The sequence below is a fragment of the Gekko japonicus genome, unplaced genomic scaffold (assembly GCF_001447785.1).
Source record: "Gekko japonicus isolate JY-2015 unplaced genomic scaffold, Gekko_japonicus_V1.1 scaffold97, whole genome shotgun sequence".
NCBI lineage: Eukaryota > Metazoa > Chordata > Lepidosauria > Squamata > Gekkonidae > Gekko > Gekko japonicus.
In genome coordinates, this window is record NW_015170278.1 from 703,066 (window position 1) to 714,648 (window position 11,583).

Consider the following 11,583-nt stretch of genomic DNA (forward strand, 5'->3'; position numbering starts at 1 on the left):
GATTTATAGTCTAAATTGTCTCCTGTCCAATCTGCATCCATGTTTTCCCTCGGATGACCGTGACCCCGCCCCCAGCGTGCCCGGTGTACCCGCGTCACTTCCGGGTGACGTGCACGTGGGGGTGGAGTTCGCCCCGGGGCCTGATCCGCCAGCGGCGGGGAACGGGCCTCTGGGGCGGGGTTTTCCCCACCCCCCGGGGGGGACTTGGCAAGCCTATCTCTAAATGATGCAATGTGCTGAACTGGACAAGTGGTGTAGCACATCCATGCTTTCGTTTCTGATCTTCGAAACAAAAACTGTCGCATTCCACTGGGGCACTGTGTTCAACTGAACTGCCTACTTAGAATTCACAAAACTGGCCTCCCCCAGCCCAAAGGACACAGCCAGAGACAGACGCATCCGTGGGTTTCAGGGTAATTTAAACACTTCCCTTACCCAAATGTCATCATTCCACAAATGCAGCATGTTAGAAAGCTCATCAGGGAGGCCAGCTCTGAAACTGCCCCATGTGGATGTAGGGCCGCTGACCTCTTGTCCATTTACTGAAAACGTTTTCATGCCACCTTTCGACCAGATCAGGGTCCCTGAGCCGGCGCACATAAATACATCAAAACATTTAAACAATTATAAACAGCATTTAAGAATTTTAAATAATTCAATCCAAACATATGAATGAACACCAAAACTAGGGAAGAGGGAGAAGAAGGAGACTCCAAAAGGAGTCTCAGAGTGGCTTACAATCTCCTTTCCCTTCCCCTCCCCACAACAGACACCTGGTGAGGTAGGTGGGGCTGAGAGAGCTCTCTTGAGGACTGCCCTTGAGAGAACAGCTCTGAAAGAACTTATGACTGACCCAAGGTCATACCAGCAGCTGCATGTGGAGGAAGGGGAATCAAACCCAGTTCTCCGAGATTAGAGTCTTCACCCACTGGCAGAAGACACTTATATGGGAGACAGACGAATCTCCTTGGGGAGGGAGTTCCAATGTTTTGGTGCCACAACTGTGAAGGCCCTTTCTCGGGTCGCCGCCACCTGGCTAGCCTCAGATGGCAGGGGGCAACCAAAGCGAGGCCTCCGTGGATGACCAGTGAGTGGGTTGGTTCACATGGGAGAAGGTGGCCCTTGAGGTACATGTTGATCCCAGGCCATACAGACCTTTAAAGGTCAATACCAGCAACCTGGAAGCCAGGGCAGATGGAACGAGAAGCGGCCCGGACTCCACTCTCCGGCCAGAATGGTCCTTGCCAGCTTCAACCTTTCCTCCAAAGAGGCCACGCTAACGGGCTTGGACTGTATTCCTTTTTAAAAAGGAATAGCAGGTTTGGAGAAAAGCATATGAAGGACAGGGGAAACCTAGAAGCAAGATGTGGAAGCGCCAAAAAGAAGTGCTCCACTTTGGAAGCCAAGGCAGAGGATAACGTCCACACGGAAGCAAGCTATGGCTCCTTTCCGATCATGGTGTGGTCCTCGGGCTGCCAGGGGTGGGTGGGGGGGGGGGGGGCACGCACAATGGACTAAGGAGAAGCTGAGGGGGCACATGGCCTGCCAGAAATAGCACATTCAGCAGTGGCCCACAAATGTGTGCTTTTCTCATGTCACTCGATCCTGCCTTTCTTGCCGTGGGAAAATGTTATACATTCCAAATATTATTGTCCCTGGGTGGGAGAGGGGGCATCTCTAATTGAGATCTCATTTATTTTGATTTCAGCAGAGGAGGGAGAAGGAAGGAAGGGAATGGAAAATCCTGCCTGACTGCAGTCCTACGCACAGTCGGGTCGCTTAAGTTCACACCTCTGGGATTTGTGTACCCAGGAGGACATTTTTGTTTCTTTTCGATCTGGGATGTCATCCGCATTGGTACAGCTCATTTTTTGTGGCTGTCATTAATACTCCTTTCGTTTTGTTTCCATTATGCCATTTATGCACTGCACACCTTTTAAAGACCATTTATACTCTGCTGACACTAAAATAAAATTGGATCCTGTGGATCCAGTTCTGCTAGCGGAGTTCTTTACTCCAGAGGAAGGAGCTTTCCCTGGTGAGGAATCCTTGGAAGGGGACCCGACCCACTGGCAATAAGTTTATTCTTAGTGTGAGGAAAAGGAAACTAATACAAGCATAAAGACTCAACAGATTCATTTCTCACAAGGAAGAAATTGAAATTAAAATGGGGGGGGGGCACTGCAACCAAGGCAGACAGCTTAATTCAGCCTTATCCCTTCATGTAAACAACCAGCCCCGGGTTCGAACACTGTGCCCTTTCATTAATTCATTATTTAGTTGTACCCCAACTGTCTCCCCAGTGGAGACCTCAGGTGGCTTCCATCCAGTGATCCCTCTAAGCTGAGTGTGAGCTAGCTCACAGTTTTTTAGCCTCCGGCTCACACATTGTTTGTCTCAGCTCAGGGAGGATGGCTCCAGAGCAAACTAATTTATGCAGTAGCCAAATCGCTCACTCACAACCATAATTCCAGTTGCTCTGAACACTTCCCTTGTGGTAACCACATGGCATGACACCAGGAAGAAGGTCATTGCCCCCCCTCCACATATCTGGAGATGCGTGAAAGATCAAGAAGGATGACTTGATCAAGTGTAAAAGAAGGGAATGTATAACTTCTATGGAAAGGAACAGGGACATGTTCTTTGAGATGAGCTGGATTCAAGTCTGGTAACCCCTTAGAGGCCACGAATGTTCAGGGTGTGAACATTCGAGAATCACAAGTTCTCTTCATCAGATACAAGTAGGAATGGAAATCCCAGAGTCCTTATATCCAACCTGAAGGTGGGAGGCGTGTGGCAAAGAAAGGATACAACACTCCTCCAGGCTCACAGCCAGAATTTTGTGGATTATGGGGCAATTTTTTCCCTGGTGGGGCCGAAGTTCTCAGTGCTGAAAGAAAAGCCAGAATTCTGAGGATTATGACTCAGCTACTGTGGAATCCAGCCTTCTAAAATCAAAGCGTAGAGGCTTCTGCAAATTTTAGTCCCAGAGTGTGACAATAGCAGGCTGAGAAGGAGGGGGGAGGGAGAATACATTTTCTGGTAGATGGTAGGCATGGCACTGGAAATACTTATCTGAGTTTGGCCAGGGTAGGAAGTTGAAGAGAGCTTCAAGGCAGTCTCTTCTCTCTCTGAGTTTTCTCAGGTTGTCTATTCTACATAGGTGTTCTTAACCATTTAGCCGATAGAAAGCTCTAAATTGCAAGCCATCAACCACTTTAGATGACAGTTCTCAGCTGCTGCAAGTTAATCACTTCTGCCAGCCTAACCAACAAATCTGATAACAAGCTGGCAGGTGGGGCTGATGACTTCTATAGTCAAGAAAGCTAACAGGCAGAAAAACTCTCTTAAAGGAAACCAGTTTCTTGACAAGGAGTTAGAAGGAATCCTAGAGGTCACCTACTCTAACCCTCTTGCTCAGTGCGGGAATTAGTCAACTACAGCACCCCACTTGACTTAAAGAAGCACATGCCTTTAGAAATGTTTTTAAATGATAGAAAAAAGCATTTACAGGAGAAATTCTTGTGGGGCTGTGCCTGTAAGAAAGGGAAGAGCCCCCCAAAGCCCCACTGTAGCTACAGGCCTGCACCCCTCCCACCCCCAGAGTAGGATAAAAATACTTGGGGATCTCCATTCCTACTTGTATCTGATGGAGCTGCGGTTCTCGAAAGCTGATACTTCAGAAATCTTGTTTGTTTCTCGGGTGCTACTGGATTCGAATCAAGCTCTTCTACTGCAGACCAACACGGTTACCCACCCGAAACTATTTTGAGATGGCAGTGCCTGAGTAGCCATAGGAAGAACCTGCAGTGTACCTCACAGTGATGTCGCAAACACCACATCTGGCATTATTGTGCCAGAATAACCGTCACCCTTGCGACATCACACACGTCAATGGCTGCACTTGCCGGGAGCAAAAACCACAGGCTCCCCATCAGCGGCGTTTAACAACAGCGAATGTGGGTGGTGTCCGACACCCCTTGAACAAGTTGTGGCAGCCAGACAGCACCTCCTGCACTATCAAAAAACCCACACATCTTACATAGATAAACAGGACATTGCTGATCATGAGAATTAGGTCAGGATGGGCAGCCATGACTAGTCTGTCTGTAGCAGAACGAAGCAGCAAGAGTCCAGGAGCACCTGAAAGACTAACAACGTTTGTGGCAGGGGAGGAGCTTTCCTGAGTCACGGCTCTCTTCTTCAGAACACAAAAGATTTTAAAGGTGCCACTGGACTCAAAAGTTTGTTCTGCCAGAGATTTTGTTAGCCTTCAAGGTGCTGCTGGACTCTCTTGCTCTTTCCTACTACATGAGAATTAGCTTCAACTAAAAAAAGAGAGAATATATTTCTACATGTCACAGGATGCTTATGCACGGGGATTTCCCCCTCTGACTGGGCAGCAGCAAGCCCCCACTTCCAAAGGGACCATCCGCATGACACCATGTTTCTTCCCAGCATGATCTGTAGGCTTCCTGGGGCTTTCCCCTTTGAACTGGATCAAAGGAAAACCTCGCCTGGTCCATCTCAAAAGTGGAACCAGGAGATTACCAGTGGGGGTGGAGGGGGGGAGCTAAACTCCAAGGGCAGACTAGACCCCGGCATTTCACCCCCCACTTCTTTAGCCCTTTAAGCTGGCTTTTCCCTCCCACAGCTGAGCCACGGGGTACAGCTCTGCTTCTGTCTTAATTTTCCTCTTGAGGTCTCTGGTTTTATGGGAGAGGGTGCTGTTTTCAACTGTGCTGTAAACCGCCACGGTCAAAAGGCACCCTACAAATTTACTGAATTAATAACTTTTGAGTCCAGTGGCACCTTTAAGACCAACACAGTTTTATTCTGGGTATAAGCTTATACCCAGAATAAAACTTTGTTGGTCTTAAAAATGCCACTGGACCCAAACATTATGCTGAATGAATAACTATAAATGATATTCCCTTTGTGACCATATAGTATTTAGCATTTACCTGTGACCAACTAAGAGGCTCACATCCTACTGTGTCATTTGCACTCGTTTAACATGCCATGTTAATACTTATGTGTTGTTGAAGGCTTTCACGGCCGGAGTTTATTAGCTGTTGTAGATTTTCCGGGTTGAAAAGACTCCCATCTTTCCGTGTCATACCTCTAAGGATGTCAGTCACAGCCAGGGCTATTTTTGGGCAGGAACGCACAGGAACGGCTCCTGAGTCGGCCACACCCAGCAGGAACTCATTAGCATAATAGGCCACACCCAACAGCAGACACTCATTAGGATTGGCTACATTAGGGGTGTGTGGCCTATCATGCAAAGGAGTTCCTGCTACAAGAAAGCCCTGGGTTTTGACAACAAACAAGGTAAACAGAATAACAAGCAAAAGGTGGGTCTGGCTGGATAACCACACTTCTGGTAACATGGGGGTGCGGCCTAATGTGCTAATGAGCTGTGTTGTCAGGGGTGTGGCCTAATATGCTAATGAGTTTCTGCTGTTGGGTGTGGCCTGTTATGCTAATGGGTTCCTGCTGGGCTTTTTCTACAAAAAGAGCCCTGGACTCACAGCTACTGGCGAAACGTCAGGTCCTACAGTGCCAAGACCACGGCCACACAACACGGAAAAGCTACAACTGCTAATTAATGAGAACATAAGAGACACCAGTGTTGGATCAGGCCAAAGGCCCATCCAGTCAAACACTTTGTCAGCTTTGCTTCACCTTTGGATGTCCCCAGATTGCTACACGTCAAATCCTACTGCCTGGTCTACTGGATGCCCCACTCTACTGATAGTATCGATTCCCTCTCTGTCACCCACCTTGAGTCCCAGTGAGCCAGGTGGTCTATAAACAACGCAAACAAACAAACAACAGTCTATTGTTCAGGGAAACACGCTTCTTCCCGGCCAGAGCATGAAAATACCCACCTGATGAAAACTACTCAAAAAAAGTTTATGCCACGAAAGGAGGAGTCAAGTGCTAGAGATCTTAAGAGTGACACAAAGTGGAAATCTGGGGGTGGGGGGAAGGAGGGGAGAAAACAGAACCTGGGGATTTTTGGTAATGGGAGGGAGATTTACAACAGAGTGCTGCATATGGGAGGTCGCCATATCACAACCTCAAACTTCTAAGTCACAAAAAGAAACGTTTGGGAAAACCAGGTTCCTTACCTGTAAGTGTTGCTCTTCATCAGTGGTTCACAGGCATACATATGGCCACGGGTTGGCCACTTGGTGGGAAACTCTTGTAAGATCGGTGTGACATTGGCTTGTCGCAGCGTTTGGTGCACATGGCAAGTCTTTCTCAGTATGTTGTGCCCTTCCTGACTCCTCAGTGGTCCTTCTCCAAAGCAGCACTAGGGCTGTTGGCACCTGCACTATCGCTACTGCTCTTGCGTGCTACGATACTTTCTGAATGATGGCAGTCTTTCTGCATTAAACATCAACAACTCTTTCATGTATGGCTCTGTGAGTGCCTGCCACACTATCAGGGTTGGGTGGGGCCAACACACCCTTCGGAGTCCCTCTTGGAGGCCTCAGACTCGAGAGCTGAAAGGGTTAACAGCACTCTAGGTTATCCTCCTCTCTTTCGAGTGCCCTCCCCTGTAGCCAGTTAGCTAGCAGGAGGGCTACCCTGTCCTCCCTGAGCCCCTGGCCCTTACGAGGAAGACTCCCTGGGGTACGTCTGCCGCTGCCTCTTCCTGCCTCCCTGAGGGCTGTCCTCCCCAGGCTGACTGGCAGGAGCTATTGCCAATTGGGTGTGGCTGGCCCAGGCCAGCCTCCAGCCCTTCCCTCCACCTCCTTTCATTGGCAGCCCTGCCCCCCCCCCCCCCCCCACTGGCAGGAGCTATTGCCAATTGGGTGTGGCTGGCCCAGGCCAGCCTCCAGCCCTTCCCTCCCCCTCCTTTCATTGGCACCCCTGCCCCCCCCCCCCCCGGCTAGCAGATCCTGGTGCATTATGGCTCAGAGCCACCTCACATGGTGGCAGTTCCTCCCTTGCCTGACCCAGCTGGGTTGGGTGTGCCAGTGGCCTCTTGGGCAGGCCCGGCTTCTGCCCGCCTACTGGCTGGAGGGCACATTGACCAAATTGATGGGGGTGGGGGCCACATTTTGCAGGATGCAGGCCATTGGGAGGCAGACGGCTCCAGCTGGCCCATTCCTCTTCACCTCTGGTAAATACGGGGTGCTGAGGCCACCCCCAGAGAGGGTCACTTGACAAAGAAGAGAGTCACCGGCCGCCAGGAGAAAGAGACAGGAGATGGGCAGTGTTATCACTTGTCTTTCTCCTCCCATACCAACAGAAGCCCTTCAAAGACAGGGGATCGACCCCCAAGCTCATAGCCCCAGAAGAGGACAGGTAGCGATCCGCTGAAGTGACAAAGCAACCTTCAACACCCCAAAGACAAAATCCCAGTCCCCCAAAGGTAAGGAGGTACAGGCAGAATACATTCCATAACGCAGTGGGGAAGGTCTCGACAAGGGTGGCTTGGGAAGGCACGCAGAACCCTTAAGTGACAAAGGTCCATTGTCCTTGGGGATGCAAACGGCAAAGGTATGCACATCCCATCATCCATGCTTTCTGCTTTCTGCTTTTGGGGGAGGGTGGGGGAATGGTGCTTGCTGCTTTACGTTTTTAATGCTATTCGTATCACAATAGGATTATGTCACTTTTCTTACGCTGCTCCGAAATGAAGTTTTATGGTTCTGCTTCTTTTTATGTTTTGGATGATCTTGTGCTTTGGTTTTTACAGTTCTTTTGGTTTTTACAATTTTACCATTTACAATTCTGATCTCGTGCTTTGGTTTTCACAGTTTACAAGGCGTTGGGGGGCCTAAAATATCTAAAACGAACAAAGTAAATAAATAAAATAAAGAGGACAATACCAGAGAAATCTAAAAAGTTTCTATCCAGCTTTTGTAAGGGAGTTTTATTTATTTAGTTAGATATTCATAATCCCACTGTTCTTCCCAAATGGACCTAAAGGGAGCTTATTACAGTAAAGAAATGCAATACAGACAACTCAAATCAGCAACAACAACACCACGAACTAAGGCTTGAACACACACACACAAAGCTGCCTTATACTAAATCAGACCATTGGTCCAGCAAGGTCATCACTGCCTAGTCAGACTGAGAGCAGCTCTCCAGGGTCTCAGGAGGAGGTCTTTTCACAACACCTACAATATGATCCTTTTAGCTGGAGATGCCGGGGACTGAACCTGGGACCTTCTGCAGGCCAAGCAGATTCTCCGCCAATGAGCCATGATCCCTCCCCCTACATGAGGCCGCCTTGGACTGAACCAGACCCCTGGTCCATCAAGGTCAGCATTATTCAGACTGGCAGCGGCTTTCTAGGGTCTCAGGCAGAGGTGGTTCACATTAGGTGTCACTTGATCTTTTCAGCTGGAGATGCCGGGGATTGAACCTGGGACCTTCTGCATGCAAAGCAGAGGCTCTTCCACTGAGCCACAGACCCTCCCAAGTACTGACTTGGGCCAATACTGGATTCAGCGACTGGCTCATCTCTGGCAAGCCCTTTGGCTTGCGCCTCGGATCACATCCTGGAAGTGAACAGAAAGGGAAGGCACCTGTTGACAGGTGGAGCAAGAGACCTCTTCAGAGCACAGACACTGCAGCAGGAGGGATTTCGGGCAAGATGGACAGCCAGCTGGTGAGTCCTGCCTGTAAGAATTGCATGGACCCCGCTTGAAGGAATGAATGTTGGGAGGGGGGAGTTTTTTGGTACTTTAGTGGTAAAAAATGTTCAAGATTAAATGAAAAATGAAACACTGGAGGCCAAAGTAAAAGTTTACAGTGGGCCGTCATGTTTCATGCAATGACATCTGTTATCTGGGTGGGCATCTTTTCAGGACTTTTCAGAACAAAATACAATGTCCCACTTTTTTTGTGTGTGGTGTTATAGCATCAAGTGGCCATTTCTCTCAAACGTATGTTTTAAATCCAAACGCTGCAATATCAGCCTCCTCTTCCACTTGAATGATATTCAGCCACTCGTCAGTTTTCGCCCACACTGAACAATGAACTTTCAATGCACTCTGTAACTGGATTTTACTGTGGGAAATGGCAAAAACTGCCTGCAAAAAACCGCTAAAGTCCATTGAAAGTGCATTACTCAACGTGTGTCAAAGTAGGATTTATCGAAAAACAAGTGTGATAACACAGTACACTGAGATCATGAAACAAACAAGCACTGTACAAATAACGCAGACCAAGTAATATGCACAAAAGTAAAATGTTTATGTAACAAAATAACACTATACTAGCAAGGAATAACAAGAAACCACATATATCAGTAATAGCAAAATTACATCATGTAATACATGAGTACATAAGTAGTACAGAGGAAACAGAAGACAGACGAAGACTCCGGATTTCACTCTTTGTTTCGACAGCTCTTCTTCAAAATCTTCATTTTACTTCATAAAGCACTCATAAGTGTACAGAAGCCTTCTGTTTCCTATGTACTACTTATGTACTTGTGTATTCCTAGAAATATACTAGAAATATACTAGAAAGGAATAACAACAAACCACATATACCAGTAATAGCAAAATTACATCATGTAATACACAAGTACATAAGTAGTACAGAGGAAACAGAAGACAGACGACGACTCCGGATTTCAATCTTTGTTTCGACAGCTCTTCCTCAAAATCTTCATTTTACTTCATAAAGCACTCATAGTGTACAGAAGCCTTCTGTTTCCTATGTACTACTTATGTACTTGTGCATTCCTTTCTAGTATAGTGTTATTTTGTTATATGAAAGTTTCACTTTTGTGTATATTACTTGGGCACTCTTTGGTCTGCGTTATTTATACAGTGCTTGCTTGTTTCATAAAAGTAGGATTTATCAACAGCCAACAAACAGAATGCGGGATGCCTGGCACCACCTGAGCGTGTTGGGGAGTGTTCCCACATCCATGCTTAATTCTATTATATCATCAAACATTTGCAAATCACAAAACACCAGAGATTACTAAGAATTTTAACTAATTTAAAAATGAAGGATAACATGTGGGAACCCCCCCCCCCCCAATGTTATTAAATTCATATGCCAACCGACACGCCTGGCAATAGGGGCACAGAGCACCTGTTCATGAGGACAACCCCATTCACTTCGATGGAGGGGGGGCACAGTCACCCCTTCTCTGGAGTGAGTGGCATCCTGGGAACCGTTTCCCAGCAGCCAGCCCCACTGAATTCCGAGTAGCCCTGCTTAGGGTGTTCCCCAGTTTTTAGTTTTTCAGGTACACAAACACCCTGTCCTTCAAGAGAGATGGGGATGCTCTTTCCCCCCCTCCTCTTGGTGGTTTTACGGGCCTAGAAACTCAGCCACATCCTCTTGAACTTAATAATGGCATGAAATCTGTTCCTTCAGTGACTCTGAGAACAAAACCATTGCTTGCTTAACCTTTCAAGCTCAGACCCCCAATTCCATTATTAGTTGTTCTAAGAGCTCCATGGAGCCATGATACACATAGACACAGGAAACTGCCTTGTACTGAATCAGACCCTGGGGCCATCGAAGTCAGGACTGTCCGCTCACAGATTGGTGGCAGCTCTCCAGGGTCTCAGGCAGAAAGAGGTCTTTCACATCACCCACTGCCTGGACATTTTAACTGGGGATTGGGTCTGAGACCTTCTGAATGCCAAGCATGATGGCTAGATATAAAAGCTAGAACATAAATACATTAACATAATTGACGATTCCTCTAACATGTTGCTTAATGCACAGAGCAGCGTGAACGGAAAAGGTTGGTTTGTCAGTCAAGGTCAACAGTCGTCTCACCCTAACCTGGATATAGCCCAGGCAAGCCCAAACTCATCAGATCTTGGAAGCTAAGCAGGGCTGTCCCTGGCAAGTATTTGGATGGGAGACCTCAAGAGAATACCAGGGCCAGGAGGCCAGAGGCAGGCTATGAAGCCACTTCTCTGAATGTCCTCCATGCTCCCGTAGGATTTGCCAGAGGTCACCATGACTCCCAGGCCACACACACACACAAATACAAAAATACCAAAAGGAAAGAAAGAAAAGAACAACAGTCATCTCCGTGTAAGACCCTCACACCATCACCTGTACACCGAGACGCGGCAAAATGTGTTGTTAATCAGTTTGAATGATTAAAGTAAGACAGTTAGGCGGCGACAAATCTTTTAATTTGCTAGCACCCTCACGAGAACACGCTTCAAGCATTGTACCCCTTTTGGGGTTACAGTACGTTGGCCCAAAGGAACCCCGTTGCTGCCAGTTCTCACCTTCCCGCTCTTTTTTTCTCCTCTCCTTCTGCCATGTGGTGGATTCGTGAGGGAGACGATAAGCTGCGGTTTCTGCCAACCAGAGGGCTTTTGATACTGGAGCGCTGCGTGTGCCTCCTCTCTGCGGCAATGTTACTGGCGACCTCCAGTCCTCGGATGTAAACTCCGGTGTATCCCGGGTGGTGCTGTTCACAGTGGCTGCTGCTCTCGTGTCGGGTCAGTTCAAAGCTCTGCGTCTTCTTCATGATCTTCTTTAGTGGGTGTTTTCTGTGGCGGGTGGTGGGCATTTGGACCGGCTCTGAGTAGCAGGTGGAGATGTTGTCCAGGTCCTCGGAAG

General features: G+C 47.9%; 1 protein-coding gene across 1 annotated transcript in view; it reads right to left on the reverse strand.

Annotated features, from left to right (window-relative positions):
- PLEKHG4B (pleckstrin homology and RhoGEF domain containing G4B) overlaps positions 1-11,583 on the reverse strand; it is a 136,635-nt gene that overhangs the window by 32,413 nt on the left and 92,639 nt on the right. The window contains exon 15 of the mRNA XM_015417715.1: positions 11,247-11,575. Coding sequence (XP_015273201.1) covers positions 11,247-11,575 — 329 coding nt within the window. The remainder of the gene's footprint in view (positions 1-11,246; positions 11,576-11,583) is intronic.